At 55.7% G+C, this 24845-nt stretch overlaps 7 protein-coding genes across 7 annotated transcripts in view; 2 read left to right on the plus strand and 5 right to left on the minus strand.

Moving 5' to 3' along the window:
• Positions 1-3614, minus strand: part of GUITHDRAFT_118589 (hypothetical protein) — a gene marked incomplete at both ends in the record, with an annotated part of 4858 nt that extends 1244 nt beyond the window's left edge. Inside the window, 19 exons of the mRNA XM_005822167.1 lie at positions 57-129; positions 369-440; positions 506-553; positions 598-762; positions 1000-1089; positions 1139-1161; positions 1220-1241; positions 1290-1340; positions 1450-1536; positions 1754-2134; positions 2328-2384; positions 2434-2652; positions 2712-2882; positions 2938-3022; positions 3069-3130; positions 3188-3278; positions 3324-3383; positions 3430-3518; positions 3564-3614. Coding sequence (XP_005822224.1) covers positions 57-129; positions 369-440; positions 506-553; positions 598-762; positions 1000-1089; positions 1139-1161; positions 1220-1241; positions 1290-1340; positions 1450-1536; positions 1754-2134; positions 2328-2384; positions 2434-2652; positions 2712-2882; positions 2938-3022; positions 3069-3130; positions 3188-3278; positions 3324-3383; positions 3430-3518; positions 3564-3614 — 1897 coding nt within the window. The remainder of the gene's footprint in view (positions 1-56; positions 130-368; positions 441-505; positions 554-597; positions 763-999; positions 1090-1138; positions 1162-1219; positions 1242-1289; positions 1341-1449; positions 1537-1753; positions 2135-2327; positions 2385-2433; positions 2653-2711; positions 2883-2937; positions 3023-3068; positions 3131-3187; positions 3279-3323; positions 3384-3429; positions 3519-3563) is intronic.
• A 1449-nt stretch (positions 3615-5063) lies between these two features.
• On the minus strand, positions 5064-7232 carry GUITHDRAFT_146654 (hypothetical protein; the record flags this gene model as incomplete). The annotated part of the gene is made up of 9 exons (XM_005822168.1): positions 5064-5140; positions 5178-5250; positions 5328-5363; positions 5385-5441; positions 5483-6100; positions 6195-6593; positions 6844-7044; positions 7088-7124; positions 7177-7232. The coding sequence occupies 9 exons, from the start codon at positions 7230-7232 to the stop codon at positions 5064-5066; spliced, it is 1554 nt and encodes a 517-aa protein (XP_005822225.1).
• A 1006-nt stretch (positions 7233-8238) lies between these two features.
• Positions 8239-9954, plus strand: GUITHDRAFT_166050 (hypothetical protein). Its single transcript, XM_005822169.1, has 9 exons — positions 8239-8310; positions 8987-9128; positions 9177-9235; positions 9341-9421; positions 9467-9542; positions 9590-9658; positions 9708-9770; positions 9819-9854; positions 9908-9954. The coding sequence occupies exons 1-9, from the start codon at positions 8249-8251 to the stop codon at positions 9944-9946; spliced, it is 627 nt and encodes a 208-aa protein (XP_005822226.1). The 5' UTR covers positions 8239-8248; the 3' UTR covers positions 9947-9954.
• A 258-nt stretch (positions 9955-10212) lies between these two features.
• On the minus strand, positions 10213-13502 carry GUITHDRAFT_118592 (hypothetical protein; the record flags this gene model as incomplete). The annotated part of the gene is made up of 6 exons (XM_005822170.1): positions 10213-11357; positions 11401-11442; positions 11746-12469; positions 12551-12606; positions 12649-12884; positions 12931-13502. The coding sequence occupies 6 exons, from the start codon at positions 13500-13502 to the stop codon at positions 10213-10215; spliced, it is 2775 nt and encodes a 924-aa protein (XP_005822227.1).
• A 740-nt stretch (positions 13503-14242) lies between these two features.
• On the minus strand, positions 14243-17048 carry GUITHDRAFT_118593 (hypothetical protein; the record flags this gene model as incomplete). The annotated part of the gene is made up of 13 exons (XM_005822171.1): positions 14243-14857; positions 14905-14979; positions 15029-15112; positions 15158-15227; positions 15291-15319; positions 15374-15519; positions 15572-15693; positions 15739-15829; positions 15875-16023; positions 16069-16298; positions 16342-16410; positions 16460-16777; positions 16980-17048. 13 exons carry the CDS (start codon positions 17046-17048, stop codon positions 14243-14245), a joined length of 2067 nt encoding a protein of 688 aa, XP_005822228.1.
• Positions 17049-17551: 503 nt separating this feature from the next.
• Positions 17552-18953, minus strand: GUITHDRAFT_155553 (hypothetical protein). The gene is made up of 7 exons (XM_005822172.1): positions 18898-18953; positions 18729-18775; positions 18493-18673; positions 18312-18433; positions 18144-18260; positions 17744-18083; positions 17552-17696 (listed from the first exon to the last, which is right to left on the minus strand). The coding sequence occupies exons 3-6, from the start codon at positions 18667-18669 to the stop codon at positions 17828-17830; spliced, it is 672 nt and encodes a 223-aa protein (XP_005822229.1). The 5' UTR covers positions 18670-18673; positions 18729-18775; positions 18898-18953; the 3' UTR covers positions 17552-17696; positions 17744-17827.
• Positions 18954-20903: 1950 nt separating this feature from the next.
• Positions 20904-21809, plus strand: GUITHDRAFT_80007 (hypothetical protein; the record flags this gene model as incomplete). The annotated part of the gene is made up of 1 exon (XM_005822173.1): positions 20904-21809. The coding sequence occupies one exon, from the start codon at positions 20904-20906 to the stop codon at positions 21807-21809; it is 906 nt and encodes a 301-aa protein (XP_005822230.1).
• Between the last annotated feature and the right edge of the window lie 3036 nt (positions 21810-24845).

The following is a 24845-nucleotide window of genomic DNA, read 5'->3' on the forward strand; positions in this document are numbered from 1 at the left end:
AGAGAGGGAGAGAGAGAGAGTCAGCATTTTTCTCCACTTGCCCCTGTCCCTCTTACCGATGGTGGCGATGTGCTCGTGGTTCCATGTGTTGCCGTCTGCCAAGGTCGTTCGCTCGCCGATGCCAGTGATCTGCACGAGTTCCGATCACCACCAGCATGCTCGTGCTCCGAGAACAGGACGAGGGGAGGAGGGGGAGGACGAGGACGAGGGAAAGGCACCTCTCCCCGCTATCCTTCCTCCTCCCCCCTTTTCACCTTCTTATTCACCTCCTCTCCTTAACTTCCACCTATTTTCAGATTCTCTTGTCCTCTATCTTCGCCTCTGCTCTGCTCTGTTGTGCTCTCCTTCCTTTCCTTTCCACTCCGTACCTGATAACCGTAGTCCCACCATGCCATCACTCTTGCCTCCTTGGGGGTCTTATCTCTCAACCAGTAGTATGCCTGTTCTCTCGGTCAGCTCCCCCTCCCCCTCCCCCCAAAAAACCCTTTTCCTCCTCCTCCATTACCTCCAGGTAGTCGTTGACCACCACAACCTGCCCGTTGTTCGTGTGGGCCTGCGGCTGGTCAGACCTGCACCTGGGCGTCTGGTGGGGAACACCTTGAAGACGATGGAGGGGTTGGACATGCCGTGAGCGAGCTGATGGCAGTAGCTTTTGAACTCGAGCGCGTAGGGTCTCAGGTAGTAGACGAAGAAGATGGCGAAGACGATACGGGCAATCTTGGCCGGGAAGCTCTCGTAGAAGACCGAAGACAAGCTCTCCCCCTATAGAGATCGAAGAGTGAGAAGGAATTTGAAGTGGAAGGAGAGGAGCAAGATGAGTGAGGACGGACAGGGTGCGAGGAGAGTGAGGCGGAGGGAAAGGGATCTATTCAACAAGAAACATGAGGGAAACAAAATGACTCGTGGAGGAAGTGGGAAGGGTAGATGGGGAGTGAGGAGTGGGGAGGAGAGATGAAAGGAACAGGAGAGGAAGAGGAGGGGGAGAGGAGAGGGAGTTACCATGCTGTACATCTGGTTGAACTGCTCCTTAGTCGATTCGCTGAGCCAGGAGGCGCGTGATGCTCCTTTCTTTGCCTTGCCTGACTTCTTCTGCTCTCACACTCTCAGTCTCACTTCTCCTGCCTCTCTGGCCTCCTACCTTGTCCTGGTCCGACTCCTCACCTGCGGTAGGGGGGAGAAGGTCAGATCGTGAGCATGCGAAGATAAAGAGAAAGAGAACCGGCAGCAGCATCCTTGGAGTCCTAGCACGCCCGTAAGATGGAACATAAGGTGCAGGAGCACAAACGTACCTCAGTCTCCTTGCTCGGTGAATCATCCAAAAACCAGAGCAACAGGCAGAGCTGTGGGTGAAAGTTAGGACGTGCTTGTCTGGCCTCCATTCTCCTCCTCCATCTCCGCTGCCGCCGCCCTCTTCTTCCTCCCTCCTGCTTCCTGCCTCCTCCTGCTTACCTGGTGAACTCCCCACTCGCCGAAAGCTCCAAGCGCAATGCCGGCAAGGGCAGAAGTGATGGGACCCATGAGAAGCACCAAACGAACCTGCTCGTGGTTGAGAAGAAACAAGGATGAAGGAAAGGAACGAGCGAGGGGGGAGAGGCTGAGAAAGAGGGCGTGACAGAGAGGAGGGAGTGAAGGAAATTAGGAGAGTCTGAGGAGGGAGGAAGCCAAGGAGAGAGAGGGAGAGAGAGGGAGAGAGAGAGGGAGAGAGAGAGATACACAGCAGGAGGAAGGGGAAGGGAAGGGGGAGGAGTTTCACCATTTTCAAGGAAAAGAAGTAGCCGATGATTCCGTAGAGGACCAAGAAGAACTTCGCGTCAGCTCGGCAGTTCCACCACCACTCCGAGGCCCCGCACATCTTCGACACCTTGGCGATAGGGGAGACGCGGGCGAGGCAGATCAGGAAGCCAATGGGGGCCCAGTAGCAGGCGTAGTGGAGGTACTGCCAGTAGGCCTGCTGGCTGGCTGGCTGGTGCTCAGCCACTGAGTCAACGAGTGGATTTCCCGTCCTGGTGTGCTGCACGAAGAGGCCGCGAACACGGGCGGAAAGGGGCCCGAAGTAGCCCGTGGGGTACAGGAGCATAGCAACGCCAGCCAGGGCAGCAGCGACGACGGAGAAGGAGGCAATGCGGAGCTTGAACTGTCAAGAGAGGAGGGTAAGTGTCGGAAGTTGGAGGAGAGCGAGGGTTGATGTGGAGGACTGGAAGCTGGGGATGGGAGACAACCAGGCATTACAGGATGACAAGACAGGAAGGATGTGGAGAGAGGGAGAGAAAGAGGAGACGGGCAGTAGGGAGAGAGGGGAAGAAGCAGAGGGGGATGTCGCCTCGTACAGTTTGCAAGCTCGTCAGCCCTTTCTTGCGCCGTTGGATCTCACAGAACTCAAGCACCTGCTCCCCGTCAGAGGTGTCCCATGCTCTCAAACCACACCCTCCTCACCTGCATGATGACAAACACACCGAAGGGACCCAACTGCTCCAAGCTCTTCAGCGGCGACAATCCCACCACGGGAACCCTGGTGGCTCCAGCGGTTCCGATGACGTAGAAGAGGGTGTAAGCCCTGTGAAGCTTCGAGGTGAAGCATCCAGTGAAGACGACGGCAATCGCGTGAGCACCGACCATGTTGAGGACGAAGATGTAGCCTCCCCACACCATAACCTGACAAGACATGTTAACCCACTTGTTTGCCTTCCTTCGTCTTCGCCGGCAGCTCTCACCATGTACACGTACGCCAGACCGGCAAATGCTCCAATCCACCACGAGTTGTCGTTGCGCAACGAGCGGCACCAGAAATAGAAGGTCATGCACATGGCAGTGATAGCCACGCTCTCGTTGTCGTATCCTCCTGCTACTGATCGCATGATGTGCGCAGGGATGATCGACATGAACTGTCATAACGTTGAGGATCAGCTATAACTTCTCCTGAGAAAATAGGAAGCGAACCAGCGCGGCTGCCGTTCCTGCCGCCATGAAGCCAGCGCACTCCCAGGTCAACAAGGCCAGGAAGGTTGTGGCTACAACACCGAACCTTGACAAAATTTGTCATTGGACCAACAAGGTGAAATGACTCTCACCATGCAGGAACATACACGCAAACATCGTTCAAGGACATGTTGATGCCAAACCAGGGCAAGACCTAGCGTCGACACGAGCGTTTCAGTGAGAAGCAGGCAACTCTTCGATCCCTCATCACCTTCCAGATCACCACCGAGGTGATCTGCATTCCCGGATAGATGGTGGTTCCGACCGGTCGACCCACTGGATACCAACTCATGTAATCGTACCTGCGACGGGTCAGCCATTAGAACGCTACTCTCAGAGAAGTAAACCAATGAAAGAAGGCCGTCCATCCATTCTCAGCCAGGTACTTGGTCGCACGGAAGTTGAACCTGAAGCAACGTCAGGCATCCAGCAGGGACCGCCGTCTCATGTCACCATGGATCGAACTCGTGGATGAGTAGACCATACTCCTTGACAGCATAAAGACGAATGTTGAACGCCTCTCTGCATGCGTAGATGAACATCTGCACCAAAAGTCACATCGCACGGCAGGCCTGGATGCGTCTCACCGAGATCTGGGCAGCGACCCATGCAACCCAAACGACCGTTGGCATGGCCATGTTGAAGACTGCAAGAAAGATATGGTGAGAATGAGGGGGAATACGACCTCATGCAATATGGAAAATATGTATTTCGATCCTTGGGACAAAGGAGATAGAGGAAAGGCAAGCTCAAGCTCTACGAGGCGTTCTAGTTCTCAGAGTAGGAAGTAAAAAGTACGACCATTATCAGGCATTCAAGACCATGCCAAACAAGGCGAGAGGAAAGAGGAGGAGGAAATCGACGAGTGTTACAAAAAGGTAAGGGAAGGCAAAGAGGATTTCAGGACAAGGGGTGAACATCTACCAAAAATAAGGACTAGTATGTTAAGATGCGTGGGGTGCAGAAAGAGCAAGTGTATGAGAATGAAGGGAAAACCTGATCATAAGAAGCAGGAAAGAAGACAAAGAAAGAGGAGGCAATGGATTGAGAGGTGTGGAAAGATGTAGTGGAGCGAGAAGATAAGAGACAAGAAGGAAGTCGACGATGAGGAGGAAGACGAAGACGAAGACGAAGACGAAGACGAAGGGGAGCATAAGGACGAGAAGGATGATCAAGACGAGGAGGAGGATGACGAAGAGGAGGGAGCAGAGGCAAGGTCGAGGAGCAGCCATCGTTGTTGGTTCTCAAACATCCATAGAGCCTTCGGCGTGCGCGGAGAATCAGGGGGACAAGGGGGGTTCGATAGGAACCCTGAGATCTCAGGGGGGTAGGGTACATAAAGTACCCGTATTTTTCATTAAGTAATGGGGTACTTTTGGGTCCGATCATGCCTTGGACACCTCTGTCAACGGGTAACATGGTGGGGAGTGGAGAAAAGTGGGGGTAGGGGTGGTCAAGGCCACATCACCCAATGCCGGGAAACTACTCGCCGACGAAGCCTCAGTCACGGCCACGGTTGCTCAGCTGAGCCGGGCCCTGCTAGGCCCTGCCGGCCGCTAGCCGCGCGGCCCCCCGGGCCGGGCACCGTGGCAGAGGGCGCTGAGACGTGGCCGCGGCCCCGGCCCGCCCAGTCACTGAGTGCCGCGGCCCCGCGGGCAACCCGGCCGCAGCCTGCGGCCCGGCTGTGCATTATCCGAATCACGGGCCCGACGGGTTGTGAGTGACAGTCGGAAGCCAGACACCGAGCGGCCGTGACTCACTGTCAGTGAGAACCGCCGGGGTGACCGGGGGAATTCGCCCCGGGGGCTCCGGCCGCATCCCCCCTCCCAACCCCCGGACGGCCTCACTGCCGTAACCAGCTCAGTAACTAAAGAGGCTCGATGGACAGACAGTCCTGTATCACTGCCGCTGGACCCTTAAAACTAGCCTGAGTCACGGTTTGATACGAGATATTCACATCGGGGTTAAGCAAGCACACGGGTTGGTGACTGTAAAGTACAAGAATGTAGTTCGATCTTTCATGCGCCTCCCCTCCCCTCGTTCGTCTTGTTGGTGTTCCTGGGCAGCTCTCTGACCTCCCTGGCAGCTCAAAGTCCGACGGCCCTCAAGTCTAGGCATTGACGGCCTTGGCGGCTCTGATCAGCTCTTGCGCGTGCTCGAGCGCCTGCGGATGAGGTCAGGCGAGGAGCGAGACTGAGCACCTGCCTTGAGGTCCCCGGGCAGATCGCGCTTGACCATCTTGACCAGCTCCGCTTCATGCGCCTCCAACTTCGACTGCAGCAGATCCGTGAGGGGAGAGGAGAGATGAGCAGAGGAGGAAGAGAACATAACATGCCTGGAGCTTAGACAACATGTCGAGCGATGATGCTGATGCCTTGCTGCCAAACCTGGCTTGCCATGTCAGATACATCGAAGGCAACAAGCAGGAGCGACCCGATGGTAGCCCATAAGTGCCGCAGCAAACCCTGAAAGCAAGTCACGCGAGCGACCCTCCTGCCGCCCTCACCTTGATGACGCTCTCCTTCTTCCTCACGTCCTCCCCGATGGGCTCAGCTCGTGACCCCCTCCCGCTCTTGCCTGCGGGGAGCGCATTGAGGTCGCTGAAGCCGGCAGGCGACGGAGCGACGGATCGGCGAGACTTAATCTTCCACTCCTCGACGGGGCTGGAGGAGGAGAGCTCTCCGTTCCCCCGCCTCTCCCTGCTGGCCCCGTTCTCCTTAGTACGCGAGCCCTTGGCTAAGATCTGCATCTTGTCCACCTTCAACTCTCGTCCCGTCGCCCCCTCCCTCGTGTACATGTCGCTCTCTCGGAACGCTCCACCTAGCGACTCCTGCCAGCTTGCATGCGTCGAGCTGCCCGCACTGACCTGCGGCTCCTCCGCCCCATCCCGGGTGGCCTCCATGTCAGACTTCAAGGTCTCCACCACTGACGCCTGATGGCGATTCACTCGCTCTACCACCCGACTCGGATCGCTATTCTTGTCCGCTACGCTCCTCCCTGACCTCGCCTCCCACAGCAGCTTCTGCCTTTTTGTCACAGGGCCGCTCGCGAGCCCGGCCCCGCGCGGACCTCCGTAGAAGTCGCACAGAGGCAGGATGGCGGTTAGGTTGACGGACCTGTGCGCCTGCAGGATGCGGCATGAGTCTCAAGAGGAGAGAGGGAGAAGGATAAGGAGAGGAGGGATGGGATGGGATGGGATGGGAGGGGAGAGATGTCACCTGACAAAGGGCTCTCTTCATCTTCTTCTGTTCATTCTGATTCGACAGGTTGTTCGCGTGCTCAAAGACCGGCTCAAAGATTTGCTGGTTCTTCGAATCCACCAGTCCCGTCTTGCCGTTCTCCAGATAATCGTAGAACCCAGTGAAGAAAGCCGTCCTCGATAGCTTCCCCGAACCAACAAACTCCTCCTCCCTCGCCTTGAGGCTCGGGAAGTCGAGGTACAGCTTGTGGATCTGTCCCTCGTCCAGCGTCACCTTCACCTCCGTGTTGGTTCGAACCATGTCGGTCATGGTAGGGATCGCGGAGGGAACGGGAGGATCGATACGAGGAGGAGCACGACGGGAGGAGTCCAGTTTCTCCGTCCTCTGCCAGAATTCTTCCTCGCTCATGATCCCGCTCTGCAGAGAAAATGATCACCCTGAACGAGAAGGAGAGGGAGAGAGTGAAGCACAGGGCGAGGAGGGAAAGTGAACACGTGGAAGAGTGAGGTAAGGGAAAAGGATCTGGGTTCGACAGCTGTGCAAAGGGAAGGGAGGGAGGGAGGGAGGGAGGGAGGGAGGGAGGAGGTGGAGAAACAGCAAGATCAGGTGCAGGGCAGGGTGGGGGTTGACGAGCAGCAGGGGAGAGGAGCAGGGAAGGACTTCACACCAGCACGAGCTCTTGTCGCAGTGCAAACACGAAGTTATCCTTGCCGAGCTTCGCGATCGCCGCAGACGTCTTCTCCATCGCAAGCTTGTCGTTACCTTGTGTCGCCTGCCCCCCCCCGCCAGTTGTCGTAGCCGTCTTGGGCATGTGGGTGAGGATGGCGTTCTTCACGCTGTTCATTCTCCGCTCAGCATCTCCCTCAGCCTGAGCCCCCGTAAGAGAGCAAGACAAGGGGAGTGGCGGCTACTTGGGTGAAGTCAAAGATGACATCTTTCTTCGGTGGCCTGCAGCAGTCCGTCAGGTCGTGTTAGAGGTGGAAGAAGGAGGTAAACAGACCTTCCTCGAACTTTGAGTAAGTACTTGCTCGTGCTTGCCATCGGCTTGAGCTGCATGTTCGTTAGCTACCTCCTGCTCCTTCGTCCTTCCCCTGCTCCTCCTCAAAATCGTTTCCTCCACACTACTTGCTTCCCACTCCTCCGCCTCCTCCCCAGCTCACCAAGTCTTCAGCTGGCCAGGTCACATTGAATTCAGAACTGTACCCGGGAGGAGTATCAGAACTTTGAAATGGCCAACAGCTCAGCAGACGTCACCTTGAGCAGGCAAAGGAGAAGCCTTGCTCGTTCACAGAGATTGTTCCTTGTATCAATGGCCTGCAAACCACCCATGATCAGGCAAGCAGGATCGTTCTCCACTAGGTGATGTAGTGGTAGTTGCAAGGTTGATTGCAGTTGATGGTTGTGACGGTGATAGTGAAGGTGCGAGGAGGAGGTGGTTAAGGTAGTGATGGTGTAGTAAGTAGGTGGCGGTTGTAGTGGTTGTGGTGAAGGAGGAGGAGGGAGAGGAGATGAAGGTAGAGGAAGTAGTAGCAGAGGTAGGAGTAGTTGTGATAGTGGAGGAAGTGCAGGAGGTGGAGAGTAGATGGTGGTTGTGGAGTACGAGTAGGAGAAAGACAAGTACGAGTATGAGTATGAGGAAGGAGGAAGATACAGGAGGAGGAAGATGCAGGAGGAGATGCGGAGGAGGAGGAAGATGCAGGAGGAGATACGGAGGAGGAGGAGGAGGAGGAGGAGGAGGAGGAGGAGGAGGAGGAAGAGGAGGAGGAGGAAGAGGAGGAGGAGGAGGAGGAGGAGGAGGAAGGAGGAGGAGGAGGAGGAGGAGGAGGAGGAGGAGGAGGAGGAGGTTCCATGCTCTTACGCATCTTTCGGTCGTCCCTCCGCCCGCATCCATCCCTCTTCCGTCGCCATGAAGGATCCCAAAACAAAATTTCTATGGGGGGTAGGGGTACTCATGCCTTCCATACACCCAGGAAGTACCCACCTTTGGTATACAAAAGTTTGATAAAGTACCGGGTCCTCTAAGTTCTGTCGTAAGAAGGGGGTTATAACCGGCTTACCAAGGGTGGTCGACCATGTCCAAGATGCATGGGCTGGCGTGTTTGCTCCGGGGAGGAGCGACGATAGCGAGAAGCAGGTGAGATGAAGAGATGAAGAGATGGAGAGATGGAGAGATGGAGAGATGAAGAGATGGAGAGATGGAGAGATGGAGAGATGAAGAGATGGAGAGATGAAGAGATGAAGAGATGGAGAGATGGAGAGATGGAGAGATGGAGAGATGAAGAGATGGAGAGATGAAGAGATGAAGAGATGGAGAGATGGAGAGATGAAGAGATGAAGAGATGAAGAGATGAAGAGATGATGAGCAATGATGATGATGACGACGATGACGACGACGACGACGACGATGATGTTTGTTGGTGTTGGTGTTGGTGTTGGTGTTGGTGTTGGCAGTCAAGACGATGACGATGCTGATGATGATGACGACGATAATGATGACTTAACTTTGATGATGTTTTTTGTTGGTGTTGGTGTTGGCAGTCAAGACGATGGTCAGCATTGTAGTATTGGTGCGATCAGGATGAGGTCAGGGAGCAGGGTGATTGGGAAGGAAGCAAGTACGTGTGATCCATGATGGTAGTCAAGTTGGGGAACGAGGAGAGCAGGGAGCGCAAGAGAGCAGGAGCAGGAGCAGGAGCAGGAGCAGGAGCAGGAGCAGGAGCAGGAGCAGGAGCAGGAGCACCCAGCAAGATATTAGAGGAACTCTCCGGAGAGCTGACAAGTGATCTTGATTAAAGTCTTGCTTGTGTCAGCATCAACAAGTTACCCGGCACGTCGAGGTGCTTTAGGACCTCACAGACCAAATTAGGCATCTTCGACTCGTTGAAGGAGACATGGCAAGGAACCAAGGATCAGTATTCGGCCAAGAAGCAGCAAGAAATGTTTCATGCCATGGTATTGCGCGTGTGCCTCCCTTCCCACTTCCCTCACCCCTTCCTGCAGGTGGGGCAGCTGATCAAGAAAGAGAAGTTCGATCTTGATGACCTCCATGATATCTTCAAGTCAGATCTCCTCCTCCTCCTCCTCCTCGTCCTCCTCCTCCTCCTCCTCCTCCTCCTCCTCCTCCTCCTCCTCCTCCTCCTCCTCCATTGACGAGCTCTGCCCAGGCAAGGCGCCGAGCAGTCCGGCGTGAACAGCTGGAGGCAGCACCTGCCGGGAGTGAAGAACTCACCGGAGATGCTGCAGCTGTGAGTGTGTCCTCTGACCGCCGGGCGACGTGACTATCCTGCCAGTCAAGAGACCATGAGCGTGCTCGACGTTATCCCTCCCGAGTTCCGCCGCGAGCCCGACAGGCTGAAAGCTGAAGAGGTGCTGGGCTGAGCTTGTCAAGGCATCGAGCTGAGGCTGTTGAGCAGAAGGCGAGGCTGGCGAAGTCGACGGGGAAGTCAGTGATGGAAATCAACAAAGTGCTGAAAAGATTCGACGTGACCTCCCTGCTCCACTTGTTTTCCAGCTCGCTGACGTGTCAGGCAGGAGCTGAAGATGCTTCACGGCTGGCTGAGGAAGCGAGCTCTTTCTGGGAAGCCGCTGCCTACGGTAGCTGGGGAGGTGCTGGGAGCGCAGAATTCTTAACTTTGAGAGCAGAACAGCAGGGAGTTGGCGATGATGGCGATGGAACCTGTGAGTGTTGTCGTGCTGTTCGACTCAGAGCATGCAGTGATAGCAGCTTGCAGGGGAGCGGCTTCCAGATGAAGACGAAGTTCAAGAGGTGAGGGGAGGGATAGGGGACAGCCTCTTGGTAGAAGTTGAAGAGTTGAGAAGAGCGATTGAAAGCAAGCTCTTGGTAGCACAAGTAGTTGTCGGTGAGTCAATCTCGTCCGTTGATGGGTCTATACTTCCTTCCCCCAGCAGCACAGTCTCTCACGCAGCATCGTCATCGCCCTTGTATTACTCTACACCTTGTACACATCGCATTCGACCTCCCTAGTTGTCGTTACAACCCCTCGCCCTCCCCACCTCCGGCCCAGCAGCTCGCACGTCAAGAGGAGCTGAGAACTCTCGGGCTCCTAGTGACTTCCAACTTTCTTGCTGACTTAGGGGGACGAGGAGAGCTCTTCGACCTCTCTGACGGAGGAGTGGGAGGGGGCCGGGCTCCCCTCAAGCAGCTGATGGAGAGCAGGACGTTGAAGATGGTGTCTTTGTCGCTGCCTTCCCCTCCTATCAGCAAGTTCAACGAGCTATCTGCTGCTCGACTCAGGCTCAGAGCAGGGAGGTGGCGAGGAGAAGTTGTCTGCGACAAGCTCCTTCCTTGTGTGCTTGCAAGCATGTGCTTCAGGTACAGGTCCCTCATCCCTTCCAACTTTGCAAGCGTCACATCCTCCGGCTCGTTCGTCCCCTTCGCCCCGATCGACTCTCTGATCCTGCTGCGCTTCATTCTCACCTCCTCCTCAGCAGCTGCAGCCATCTCCTCGTGACCCCCCGAGCTGTTCCAGTCGAAGACGCTGCAGAACTCCTTGAGTCCGATCAGGTTGCTAAGGCCGACCACGTAGAACAAGGTCGACCCCTGCAACTTCTTCATCCCGCACATCTGCAGCCCCGCGGCGAGAGCGAAGGGCGAGATCGCCTTGGCGTCGTCAGGCTTTAGCAGCATGAACGCCTGGGCCACGTTGCGGAAGAGGCAGCGGAGCACGAGTTTGATCCTCTCTACCACCTGCGACTTGAACTCGTCCGAAGTTCGGCTCTGCTCCTTGAGGTACTTGTTGGCTTTCGGGCTTCTCGGCACCTTGCAGCTGAAAACCGACCTCCTGCTGCTGCTGCTGCTGCTGCTGCTGCTGCCCGGGAGGTAGTTGGACAACCTAAGCGCTTCTCTGTATCTCTCAAGCTTCACGCTAATACGGTCCCCTCCTTCTTGCCGCCCGCTCGCGAAGGAGGCAGATCTGGAGGCGGCGGGTCGGACTGTGACGGTGTCGGGGGAGGAGCACAGGTCCTCCTTCCCCTCCTCGAGCGTGTCGACATGCGAGAGTAGCGCAGCTGAGCTCGACCACCTGGTGAAGCTTGCGGAGGTCTTGAAGGAGAGCGACTTGCCGAGCTTGCCCGGCGAGCCGTTCTTCCCCTCCTTCTGTCGTTGGATGTCGGCGACGCTCCACCTCCGGTCTCGAGGCCTGGCGTCGCCTCTGCTGCTCCCTGCGCATGGCATCAGGTCCAGCTGGCCTCCAGCTCGACTCACCCACGGACGACTCGAGGCCCGGAAAGATGGGCTTGGTGCTGACTGAGAGAGCGTGAGAGAGCGACAAGGACGAGAGGGAGGGGTCATGCATGCGTGAGGGAGGGGTCAGGCATGCGTGAGGGAGGGGTCATGCATGCGTGAGGGAGGGGTCAGGCATGCGTGAGGGAGGGGTCAGGCATGCGTGAGGGAGGGGTCATGCATGCGTGAGGGAGGGGTCATGCATGCGTGAGGGAGGGGTCAGGCATGCGTGAGGGAGGGGTCATGCATGCGTGAGGGAGAGCATGGTGGAGGGAGGGGTCAGGCATGCGTGAGGGAGGGGTCAAGCATGGAGAAGGGAGGGGTCACCTATCCTGAGGGTAGGAGAGGTCTCGCGGTTCGAGGTGGTCTCATCGGAGCCGGAGGCTTGCTTCTTGGATTCTTCGAGAGCGAAGTACTTGGGCATGGCGCTGTCAGCGACGTACTTGGCGACCTTCTCAGCTTGCTTGAAGCTCAGCATGGCGTGGAATTCCAAGAAGCTGTCGTAGCTGATGGACGCAACCTCGCAGTCGTAGTGCGCCTTGATGGTGGCCGTGCGGGTGGAGCAGAACTGGTCGATCAGCCCGAGCTCTCCGATCTCCTGACCCCTCGAGATGTAGGCGGCGACGTTGTTGTTGATGACTATGAGAGCGATGCCGCTGAGCAGGATGAAGAGATTGTCCGCCGACTCCCCCTGCCGGCACAGGATCTCCCCCTGCTTCAGCCTCTGGTACGTCGAGATGGCTGCAAGGCTCCTGATCTCCGACATGGTGAACAGCCCCAGGATCCCCTTCCTCCTGCTCATGAACTCCAGGTAGCAGATCTCGATGCTCTTCGCCGCGTTCCCGTACTGCGACCAGTTCTCCCTCCCGATGGCGTCAGAGTGCGCCAGGTACGACCGCAAACCGCTCTCAAACTTTGCCCCCAGCAGCCTCACGTAGTCCGCAAACTTCTGGTACTGGAAGAGCAGCACAAACGTCACGACCTCAGCTCGGAACGAGGCCCCTCGCAGCTGCTCCATGCCCGGTGTCATCAGCCCCAGGTCACCGAAAGCCTGCCAAGCCTCTCATGCTCGGAACCCTCCTCCTCCCTCTGCTAGCTCCCATCTCCCCCGCAAACTCGAGCTGGTTCTCACCTGGCCTCTGCTGAGGTTGGAGACTTCTCTGCGGTTGTAGAGGACCTTGATGCATCCTGACGGGCAGTCAGCGTGAGAGAGGAGGAGGAGCAGCCGACCTGTCAACACGAACCCAAACTCATCCCCCTCGCTGTTCTGCTCCCAGATGAACTGCTCGCGGTCGAAGCCTTGCAGCACGCAAATCTCCATTAGGCGGATCACGTCCCACGCCGACAGGTTGGCATGGTCCAGGATCTTGAGCAGCCCCGTCCCGTGCTGTATTTGATCCACCAGGTACTTGAAGATGGCCACCTTGGCTGCGGGAAGGAACTGAGAGCTGTCGGGGACGTCGAGGCTAGCAAGGAAGTCAAGGGTCAAACTTTTCTCAGCTCGAGAGGCACCTGCGAGGCAACTTCATGACGAGCTCGAGCTCGTTCAGGGGGTTCGATGCTTCTGACATCATCTCCTGCAGGTCCTCAGGAGTCTTGTCGTTGTCGTACACCTCAAGCAGCGACTTCTCGATGATTTCTCGCCGCTCAGCTATCGGCATCTCGTTGCTCTTGGAAACGGTTCGGCCGAGATTCTCCAGCGGCTCCTCCTGCTCGTTCAACGCTGCTGGCTGGTCGAAGACGGAGAAGTTCTGGTCCCCCAGCTTCTCGTAGGCCACATGCTGTAGCAGACTCCAGAAGTCGAGGTCCTGCAGAGCGGTCATGCAAGCGCAGGCGATCTCCTCCCCCACCTGGTGGCTCATGTTCTCGCAGGCATCCTCCAGCTCGATCAGGACGACGTGCATGTACTCCATCTTCTTGGACTGCTGCTGGAGCCGTGCCTTCCGCAGCTGAACGAACCTGAAGCTCTGCCGGATGAGCCTGAAGGTCAAGTCCAACGTCTCCTGCTGCGACTCGATGGATGACATGAGTCGGCTGGACGATCCAGTCAGAGCCAGAACAAGCTCATAGCATAACAAGCTCATAGCATAACAAGCTCATAGCATAACAAGCTCATAGCATAACAAGCTCATAGCATAACAAGCTCATGGCATAACAAGCTCATAGCATAACAAGCTCATAGCATAACAAGCTCATAGCATAACAAGCTCATAGCATAACAAGCTCATAGCATAACAAGCTCATAGCATAACAAGCTCATAGCATAACAAGCTCATAGCATAACAAGCTCATAGCATAACAAGCTCATGGCATAACAAGCTCATAGCATAACAAGCTCATAGCATAACAAGCTCATAGCATAACAAGCTCATAGCATAACAAGCTCATAGCATAACAAGCTCATAGCATAACAAGCTCATAGCATAACAAGCTCATAGCATAACAAGCTCATAGCATAACAAGCTCATAGCATAACAAGCTCATAGCATAACAAGCTCATAGCATAACAAGCTCATAGCATAACAAGCTCATAGCATAACAAGCTCATAGCATAACAAGCTCATAGCATAACAAGCTCATAGCATAACAAGCTCATAGCATAACAAGCTCATAGCATAACAAGCTCATAGCATAACAAGCTCATAGCATAACAAGCTCATAGCATAACAAGCTCATGGCATAACAAGCTCATAGCATAACAAGCTCATAGCATAACAAGCTCATAGCATAACAAGCTCATAGCATAACAAGCTCATAGCATAACAAGCTCATAGCATAACAAGCTCATAGCATAACAAGCTCATAGCATAACAAGCTCATGGCGTCACCTGGTTGATTCGATCTCGCGGAGGAGGGCGTTGACGTTTTCCTTGCAGGTCTTGGCGTAGGACCGTCGCTGCCTGAAGTTGGAGAGCGTGTTGGCTTCAGCCTCGATGATCCTCGAGAACTCGGAGAACATCCGCCCGAAGTGCTCCTGCGCCTCCTGGCTGCTCTGAATGAAGTCAAAGTCAAAGTCAGGCGACTCCTCCTCCCCCGCCATCTTCGATCGGAATATCCCCGCAGAGAGCTCCGCCTGCGAGATCTCCCGCATCTCGTTGTTGATCTCCTTGATGACGTCGTTGAGGCTCACTTCCGACAGGTGCGTCTTCTGACTGCACAAGTCCATCGTCTTGTCGTGCAGGTTGACCTCGAAGCGAGCGTCGCAGTACTCGCACAGCTCGTAAATCAACATCTCTTGGTAGGCTCGCTTCTTCTCGAAGTCCAAGAAAGTCTCAACTGCTTGCAACACATTGTTCTGCGCGTTGGAAAACTCCTGCTCGGCTTCATCCTGCAAGGTCTTGCTTCTCCCCAGCTGCTTCTTCAGCGCCTTCTTCTCCAAGTTGAGGTCGTCTTTCTCAGCTGACAGCTCGTCCAGCTGACCCTTGACATTTTCTGCGTCCTGCATGCCGACTTATCAACGCCTGCAGCAGCGCCCCAGCACGAGACCTCAGCAATGGCAGCAGCTTGCTCAGAATACTCGATCATGGCCCTGTGAACGAGCTGCCGCACCTCCTCGCTCGTCTGGCAGCCCTCAAGTCAGCAGGCACGCACAAGGCAAGAGCTGCAGGACCTTCAACAGCTGGCGAATCCTCAGGGCCAGGTAGTGCACCCTCCCGCGATGACCTCTGAAGTGCCTCTGAACCCTGTTGGCGGACTGGAGGAGCACGGGTCAAGGAGGGAGGGAGGAGGAGGGAGTGACATGGATCATGAGCTCGGAGGAGAGGTCGATGGGAGAATGATTCTCTATCTTCTTCTCCAGCTGCAGCACTCTGAAGCATCACCGTCAGGAGTACAAGACCAACGAGCCATGGCAGACTCGCCGCTTCATCGACTTGAGATGCTCAAAGTCAAAGATGTTGCTCTGAGCAAGAGGAGCGATCAGGGAGGAGGCAGACTCGTCTTGACGCTCTCTCACCTGACTTTCTTCCCACCAGTTCTTGGCTGGGTTGCGGCTGAGATAACGATTCCACCGGCACTCGTTCGCTACGTCCCGAAACAGCAGGAAGTATCTGTTGAGAAGGACCAGCTCGTCCTTCTCGTCCTTCTCCCTGTTGCTAGCTCCTGCCAGCCACACAAGCGTGAGAACAGAGAGCAGCCCAGTGACGTTGCGGACTTCTCGAGCAGATCTTCTCCAACAGCTCTTCGTTGCTGAGACATCTCGGCAGGTCTGGCTTGAAACTCCCGTCATAAACTAGTTTCGTGCCGAGGCGCCTTGGAAACCCGCCAGACCGGACACTGGGTCTAATCAGAGGGAGGAAGACAGCAACTCGTTCACTACACCTGCTCGTCATGCTGGAAGTAAAGGAAGGGCTGCTGGTCCTTCTCATAAGAGGAGATTTCATGTCTTGAATCGATCTTTGAAGGACGTAGGCTGTCAAGGTCATCAGCCCCTTCCATGTCAACCCGATCGCTTCACCAGGTAAGATCGACGAGCCCACTCTATTCAACTTCGCCGAGTATTTCCAGGAAAGCGACAGCCTGTAGTTGTTGGAATTTCCCATCTTATCCTTCATCGCTTGCCACTCTGCTTTCGGGCAGAAGTCCAGGGCAGGAACAATGACGATCCTGGGGACAAGTGAGGGAGTCTCAGTCTCTGCCAGCAGACCTCACCTGCATATCCCGATGTCCACGTTGTTCTCACTCAGCCATTTCTCATCATCATTGGATTCAACTCTCGACGCCTTCAGCTCGAACTGTACTTCCTTGTCTGCTTGAAATACGCGGAAGTACAACCCCTCCCCCCATGCTCCCGCCTTCTTGATGTCCCCTTTGGTCAGGATGGACTTCTTTCTGCTGTACTCAGCCGTGACCATCTCAGCGGAGAGAAGAACTCGACCCGTCTGCTCCAGCATCATCAGCATGCTCCATGGCAAGCCGAACCACCTCTTGATGCGACTTGTCGTCCAAGTTCACCAGCCCATGCACCCTGAAGTGAAGATGACCCATCTCTCCCTGTCATGCTTCAGAAGGCGAAGCAAACACGTACAGTGACATTCGTCACCATGTCTGAGGTGAAAACCGTCTCCTTGGTCTGCTTCGCGTTTATTCTTCTCATCTCGTCTTGGCGCAGACTGATGACACTATCAACACTTTGAGCATCGTTGTTGTCTGAGTTCAGGGTCTGCGTATCAAAGCGCGTCAGGCGAAGAGACGGAGCACGACAGCCAACTACAGCGGGTTTGTTTGATTTCATCCAATCACCAAGCTTCTTTCTCGTCTTCCCCTCGTTGGGATCTTTTCGTTCGTTCATGTGGTCGTCAATGCCATAAGCGGAAGCGGATCCTGGCCTGCTTGCTTCTTGGTTGGGCTTCAGTCCGTACTGAGACGCTCTAGAGTCAGCTCGTTTCTCCCACATCAACACACGTCAGATTCACACGAGCAGAGCATGCTAAGGCATGGAGAGAAGGATTAGCGACAGCGAAGGTGGGCAGATCGAAAGAGCAGGAAGGAATGGGTGAGGAGAGGGAGGGAGAGAAGAGGGAGGAGGGAGGAGGGGAGGAAGATGTGCGTTCGCATCCAACCTTCCTCTGCTTCAGCATTGTCTTCTTCCTAGTCAAGATCGCATCCGCCATGCCCTCCTCCTCCAACATGGCGACGGAATTCCGTAAACAAGCTATATGGATAGATGTAGGTAGGGTGGTAATTCATCTGGAATTAAACCCCTCATTTTACTATTTCTGAATGAGGTGGGGTGGTGTCATGATGGGGTAGGGTACTTCTGCGGCCCTAACCGTACATGTGACTTTTTCAACAGATCGGGGTAACAGGGCAGAGCAGGGAGGGCGAGAAAAGGGAGGGCAAGAAAGGGGAGGGGAGGGAGAAGAGGGGAGAAGAGGGGAGAAGAGGGGAGAAGAGGGGAGGGAGGGGAGAAGAGGGGAGGGAGGGGAGATGAGGGGAGAAGAGGGGAGAAGAGGGGAGGAAGGGGAGGGAGTGAGTGTGATAGGATAAGATGAATACATGTCTGAGGATGGCAATCTGTACTAAGATGCGAAAGAGTTACAGGAATTATACTTTTGGCATTCAGTTTGTTTGCCACAGATCTCTCAAGACATTTTGTCTCCGCAATGTCGTACGAGGAGAAAAAAGGTGCAGACATTGAAATCAGAGGTTTATTTCTTCTTACCTTCTTGTAGTGGTTCTGGATTCTTTAAGACAACAAACTCTGAGAAGTTGTAGCCAGATATGTTTCTCTTCTCCGTTGCATTCACCAACTGCCCTACAATCTCGCCCTTGATCACCTGAGACACAATCTTCATACAAACAGGCTTCGAATCAGGTTCCTCACGCTGAATTGAACTCCTTTCGTCCCATGGAAAGTGAAGCCGTCGCCCTGTAAGGGATACAAGTGCAGGGAGGGAGAGGGAGTCAGTCAGGAAGGGAGAGACGGGGAGGGGAGGGGGAGAAAGACGGAAGGAGGGAGGGCGGCATAGACGTGAGGTAGGGAAGCAGGGAAGGGCGAACGAATGAGGGAGGAGAAGAGGGGAAAGAGGGGAGGCAGTGGAAGGCTGGGTGAGGGCTTTGGAAATCCATCACTTACATGCAGTTGGATCGAGACGGGATTCAACGCATTCCTGAAGGTGATAACTCCATCTTTCATGCTTGCTATCCAGAACACCTTGTTGTATCTGAGTTGAGTGAAACAACCTGTTATCGACACTTCGGTGGAAAGAAACAAGACCTGATACCTGTTAAAGAACCTGTACTTTGGAATCCCCCTTTTCGTGGATTTCTTGAGCGAGCTTGCGAGATCATCACATGCGAGCTTGTCTTGAAACTCCACCGACCCATCTTCCCACACCCATCTGCATCAGCAGGCATCACATCCTGCAAAGTGGTTGATCGCGAAGGCTTGCCGCGGTTGTTCGCTATCCCTCGTTCGGAAAGCAATGCCTCCTCCGCTTCCATGCCCAAACTCCACTACCGTATCGTACATGACATGCCGATAAGAGGTGCAGTTGACCCGCACCACCATGTCCTGTCGCCCCTGATGGTCAGAGCGCTTGGCGGTCAGAGGCCTCGCACATGATGGATCACCTTCCCTTCTCCGTACCCCCAGACCCAATTCGATGACGTAGTCTGATCGCTTCCATCGCTCTCACCGAAATCCTCACCCTTGTTGCTCACATGTGTGAATGCCACTGCCAGCGCAATCGAAAACACGACAAGAAAAGGAACGTGGACGATTTCATTCACGCGCCTGTAGTAAGTCATAGCGCTGATTGGAGGAGTGTGAATCAGAAAGCCATGCGGTATAGAGTCAGTGAGCAAACCTACGAAAGATGCTTTGTTTTCCTCGTCTTGATGGAGGGCGTCGGACCTGATTAAAATACAAACATTGGAAACTCGCCAGCACACCAACAAGAAGAGGAAGCCGACAGCAGTGTTTAAGGAGCGAAGAGACAAGAGGGGAGGCGTAAGAGAGTATAGCATAGGACTTACAACGCTCTTGTTTTCTTTCTCTTCCTCCTCCCTCCCCGCGTTCCTCCTCCGACTTTCTTGCATGACGTAACCCAGTGTCAAGCTTAGCCCTCATCCCCGCCACCCCCCGAAACTCCGGACCGTGGTGTGAACTTCCGAACCGTCGGTCCGAGTCCCGGGCATCCCGGCCCGCCGGGCCGGGCGGGCCGGAACGGGCCAGCGAGGCTGACGGTCGCCGGGCCGCGCCCGGCCGTGTATGCCTATGCGGGGCCGATCCCGGCGGGCACACTCAGGCTCAGCGGCGGGGCGGGCTAGGCTGACTCGGACGCCGGCCGGGGGCCCGGCGGCCCGGGCCCGGCCCCCCGCCTGGCGCCGGCCCCTCACCGTAGCACTCAGTGACTGTCAGGGCATGCGGCCCCACCCCCCGAATCCCCCACTCGGCCGCGCCCCGCCGGCCCGCCGGCCCCTCAGGCTGGCGGCCGGGCTCAGCGGCGCGCTGCGGCAGCCGGCCGCTGAGCTGAGTCGGGCCGAGCCGGACCGGGACTCTGTCCGCCGACCGTATCGGACTCAGTCACGGCGCCGGAGTCACTGAGTTACCGACGGTGCGGCGGCATCACACTGTGACGCGGGGGCCCGGGCCGGGCGGAGAACTTCGGAAGTCCGTGGTCGCCGCCGCCGCGGTGCGCCCTCAGCTGACTCAGGCAGTGAGGGAAGGGGCCCGGGGGCCCGGGGGGTTCAACGGTTCCCGTTCACTGTCACTGACACAGTGTTGGCTGACGGACAACCCCTATAGATAAGATAGAGTAGTGGATAGGGGTGGTGACGGTGAATTATAAGGGCGGGGAGGTAGATACGGTTGTAGTCCCGCATTGGAAGAGAGGTGGTTTCGTCTTGCTGAGGGAACGAGAAGAGTCTCGGGGATGTAGAGGATCGATCAGAGGGGTACTTTAAGAGGGATAGAGGGGGGTGCAAGAGAGGAGAGGGTTGTTCGTACGACTATTGCGAGTTGAGAAGATGTAGCACGACCCCCACCCACCCATAAATACCCACCCCCAGTTGGTGTAACCGGAACACCATCACCCCTATCCACTCTTAGAGTTTTTTAGCAATCATCGGGTCACCCACCCCTGGTCTAAAGCCCTTTTACCTACCTCACTGAACCCACCGACTCCTGCAAGCTGATTTGACTAATAAATTTCATTTTACATGTTCCGCCCGATCATTCAGAGGGACCCCCGTACCCTCATGATTACCCAGACACTACCCACCCCTCACTGGACACTCTACTTCCATATTAAAAAAGAAGTCCATGTAAGATAGCAACGTTTCGTTTGACCACCCCTTCTGTATTGTCCCACCCCGATACGGAAGTCTCATCATTGCACTTTGACCCCTCTGCCCTCCACCCCCACCTCATACGCTGTACCCCAACCCACGGCAATCTCCGATTGCTCCTATTCTACACCTAATCTGAAAGTGGATGTGATTTCATCTTTGGGCAGGGCGATAAAAGAAGGGGTGCTGACAGTTTTTGTGGACCCCTCACCCCCTTTTGTGACCCCCACTGTCCTTTGACCCCTCCATATTTCTCCACACCCACCCCGTTTCCTCCCCCTCACCAATTATTCTTACTATTTTGACTACCCCACCCCAACCGCTCACGACCATTTTTAAGGCTCCGGAACGTCTTCACCATTCCCCACGTTGCCCATATCGTTGCCTCCACCGCCGCCTCCCGTTCCGCTCAGAGACTGAGGGACCCTTCTCCCTCCCTCCCTCCCTCCCTCCCTCCTCCTCCTCCTCTTCTCTGCATACATCCCACTATCCTCTCCAATCCTTGAGCCTCGGGTACGGTTGTAAGGGTCTGCCTGAGCGGCAAACGAATTTCTTTGTTGGAGCAAGTTCGTACCCTTGTGGTACAGACCTACCTGCTCCGTGCGGCTGCAACGTGCTTGTGAAGTTGTTTGTTCGCACCCTTTCTATATCTCAAAGATACCGCTGACTTGTCTTCATTCGTGGAAGATAGCATGCAATACAAACTTGTTCTGGTCGTTTTTGCGCTGCTCTTTGCAGCAAACCTTAGCACAACCTCGGCGGCTGTGCTCAACATCTACGGAGCTGGAAGTACCTTCGTGCAGGACGTGTATGAAGGAGCTGTCTATACGTACCAGTTCGTGAACCCCAACGTGAAAGTGCACTATCACCCGACGGGATCAGGAGGAGGGTTGAAGCGTATCATGCAAGGAAGCACGATGTCGCCTGATTCGCACGGACCTCCTTACGACATCGACTTCTGTGGCTCAGACGAGATCCTGACACCTGATGACTACAAGAAGTATCCTGACATGCAGCTTTACCCTGCTATCGCAGGAGCAGTCGTTCCCATCTACAACATCCCTGAGCTGCCAACAAATCTCGACCTGATTCTGCACATGCAGACTATCGTCGACATCTTTGCCGGGAAGATTGAGTACTGGAACCATCCCAGCATCGTCGATAACAACAAGGGAAACAATGGAGTGGACGCCATCCTGGCTACAGTCAACCAGAAGATCAAGGTGTTCGTCAGGTCTGATTCTTCCGGTACCACCGAAATCTTCAAGAATACCCTCTCTGACGTCGACCCCATGTTCAATGTCTACTTCGGCATCGCAAACAACTCCAACACCGCCTGGAAGTCTCCCTACCTTGGCAACAACTACACGCATGCACGCGATGGGAACCCTGGGGTGGCTTCAGGGGTAGTTGCCACACCCTACGGCATCGGTTACTCCGTGCTCAGTGACGCTGTGAGAATCGGGCTGCGCATGGCGAGCGTGGTGAAGCCAGGAAGCACGCAGGTCGTGAAGCCAACGGAAGAAGGAGTGGAGTTCGCCGTGTCGGAGAAGGGGATGGGTAGGCTACTGTCTCCTCTCTCGCACCTCCCGTGCTGACTTCCCTTGCAGACTTTGGCAACAACGGCGACAGCCCCGACCACCTGACAGCCAACGTGTTCAACGCCAAGGGTCTGCTTGCCTGGCCCATGGCTGGATACTCCTACCTTGCCATGAGGAAGGATACCATTCGCACCGGAGGGTCCTGCGAGACTCGCGCGGCGACTGTTGCTTACTGGGAGTGGTTCCATACCTCTCCTGCTGCCAACGACATCGCACGTACCCACGGCTTCTCTCCCCTGCCCATCATCGTGAGGAACACAGTGCTTGCTCGCCTCAAGGAGGACATCCTGTGCAAGGGAGTCCCAGTGGTCAAGCCGACGCCCTTCCTCGACGTCAACCAGTCCACCATCCCTGCACTCTCTCCCTTCATGACCATCCTCTCCCAGTCCTACTCGGTCAGCGAGTCGTCAACTGCTCCCTGCCCCTCGCTGACTTAACGTGCAGGACATCAACGCGTCTGCGATGCTCGTCAACTTCGAGAACAAGAGCTCCAGCGTCTCTCTGACCTACGGCTCCAAGGACCGCGCGGGCATCTCGCTTGTTCGATCCTCCCAGTACGTCTTGGAGTGCAGCTGTGAAGCAAGCCTGACAAACACTTCAGGTTGCCCTCCAACACCAAGTCGCAGTACATGCAGGCGCCTCTTGCTGGCGTTGTCTTCGGTCTTCTCTTCAACCTCTGCGGCAACGCCAGGCTCACGGACACGTGCAAGTACAAGAGCACAAAGATCTCCGTCAGCGCCTCCACCATCTCCAAGATCGTCAGCTCACCCACGGTGACGTGGAAGGATGTCGACCCGTCGCTTCCCCCCGAGATCCTCTCCTCCAAGCTCACCGTCCTGTGCCCGACCAAGGGCTCGGAGATGCAGACAGTGGCTACCGAGTATCTTGCGAGGGAGAACAAGTCCTTCACCATGAGCTCATGGAACTGCGGCTCCTCCAACCACTTCCTTGACACGCAGACCATCTACGGGTACGTCACTGAGCGATCAGACATCGTTGCACTCTCCTCGCTCGTCAGCCTGCCCTCGGGGCTCAACGTGGCCTCCCTCAAGAACGGATCGGTCGGCCCCGTCGACTTCTCCCTCGTCGCTGTCATGAAATGTGCTACCCCGCAGACGCTACTGCCGGGAGGCGCCGGGTACAATCTCAACGAGGGGGACATGTCAAAGGGCTGCTACCCCTTTGCCGAGTCGTACAGCATCATGACTCAGCTCCAGTACAAGAAGGATCTCCAGCTGAATCTCACCTGTGAAGGTAACGACCCTGTCATCACCATGCAGGAGTACCTCGGGTGGATCTACGGGCATCCCCTAGCGACGGGCTACATCCAGGGCCTCAACTACAACTCCAGCTTGACCGGGCAGGGCCTCGCTCCCATCGCCTTCGCCGACATCCAGAAGAGCCACCAGCTCGTGCAAGCCATCTCCTGCGACGGGTTTAGCCTCCTCAACCCCTCCTCCCTCCAGCCCAACACGACTGCCTACATCCTCCTCGGAGCCGTCCTCTTCGTCGCCGCTCTCCTCCTCGGCTCCATCATGTTCGCCGTGCGCAGCGGCAAGGTAGACATCAACAAGGTGCTCGCAGCCGTCTTCGCCGAGGTGATAGCGTACATCTCATGCCAGCGCAGCAGCTGACGAGTTTGCGCAGGAGATCTGCATCCTTTCTGACTGCGTTATCAACGTGGCCGACGTTCTCTCCTTCATGCTCACCATCATCATCAACGTCGTCGGCAGGTTTGGCGCTTGTGCTGATGTGTCAGCGGCAGCTGGGGAAGGGGGAGCTGAACGTTTTCCCGCAGCAAGAGCCTGATCAACATCCTTCCCGTCTGTATCCTCTGCTCGGCCGCCAGCTGGATCGCGACCTTCTCGACGCTGCGACTTTCGTTCCTGCAGTTCAAGCACATCATGATCCAGAGGGACAAGAACAAGCACGACCACTTCATCATGAAGCACACCAAGAACGTCATCGACGACATGTACCCCGAGACAAAGAAGCTGAGGAAGGAGACGTCCACCTCCTCCCGCATCTCCCCCTCCCCCGTCCCCGAGGACCCGGAGATCGCCATGCTCGAGAAGAAGATTTTCCGTCACTTCACCGTCCTGCGCGAGAGTTCCACCACCATGGGCAACATCAGCAGCCTGGACCTCCTGGAGGACCTGCAGCGCGAGGCTGCGCGTCTCAAGGGCGATCTCTTCATGGTGGCGTTCGAAGTTGTTCCTACCGCAGCTCTCTCGCTCAAGATCATGCTCACGCTCGAGCAGACCTCAGCTGTCAACTTGGCCTCCCTGCTCCTCTCCACCGTCGTCTTTGGCATGAAGACCAGCGGCCTGTCTACCTACCCGTCGCTCCTTCGCGATATCAACAGAGAGAAGTAAGTCTCCCATCTCTCTCCTTCTCCCCTCCTTCTCCCCTCCTTCTCCTCTTCTCTCCCCTCTTCTCCCCTCCTTCTCTTCTTCTCTCCCCTCTTCTCCCCTCCTTCTCTCCTTCTCCTTCCCTTCTTCTCCCTGCTCTCTTTCCCTTCTCTTCTGTCCTCCACCTTGTCTCCTCCCTCCTCTTTTCTCTCGTCTCCCCTTCTCCCTTCCCTCTCTTCCTCTCCTCTCTTCCCGGTCTTGACTTTCCTTCCCTCCTCCATCCATTCACTCTCCTCACTTCTTCTTTGCAGGATCCTCATTGCCAACGAAGTCAGGATGCTCATGGACGACGTGAAGAACGACCTTGTCATGCCCATCACAGTCTCCGTGGAGGGCAAGCAGGAGGCGAGCACAGCAGGGGCAGCAGTGAGGCACGAAGTCGACCTATCCAGCACTCCAGTCAGGATGGAGGGAATGTCGGCAGTGGTGCCAGGACCAGGAGCAGAGTGAATATGTGGTTTTTATCTTATAGATTGATCGGCATTGATGTTGTTGAATTGTTAAGTTTGTGTTGAATTTTCAAGCGTGTATATACAAGCATACAAGCTTTTACCCTAATCTATGTATCCTCCTCCTCTTTCACCAGCTCCTCCTCCTCCTCCTCCTCCTCCTCCTCCTCCGC

Source organism: Guillardia theta (genome assembly GCF_000315625.1).
Source record: "Guillardia theta CCMP2712 unplaced genomic scaffold GUITHscaffold_130, whole genome shotgun sequence".
Lineage (NCBI taxonomy): Eukaryota > Cryptophyceae > Pyrenomonadales > Geminigeraceae > Guillardia > Guillardia theta.

Coding starts and splice junctions, on each gene's coding strand:
- GUITHDRAFT_166050 (XM_005822169.1), top strand. CDS start 8,249: ATGTCCAAGATGCATGGGCTGGCGTGTTTGCTCCGGGGAGGAGCGACG. Junction 8,311..8,986: donor GCGACGATAGCGAGAAGCAG/GTGAGATGAAGA, acceptor TGCTTGTGTCAG/CATCAACAAGTTACCCGGCA. Junction 9,659..9,707: donor AAGTGCTGAAAAGATTCGAC/GTGACCTCCCTG, acceptor CGTGTCAGGCAG/GAGCTGAAGATGCTTCACGG.
- GUITHDRAFT_155553 (XM_005822172.1), bottom strand. CDS start 18,669: ATGACTTACTACAGGCGCGTGAATGAAATCGTCCACGTTCCTTTTCTT. Junction 18,434..18,492: donor GGGGGTACGGAGAAGGGAAG/GTGATCCATCAT, acceptor CAGGGGCGACAG/GACATGGTGGTGCGGGTCAA. Junction 18,084..18,143: donor AAGTACAGGTTCTTTAACAG/GTATCAGGTCTT, acceptor CACTCAACTCAG/ATACAACAAGGTGTTCTGGA.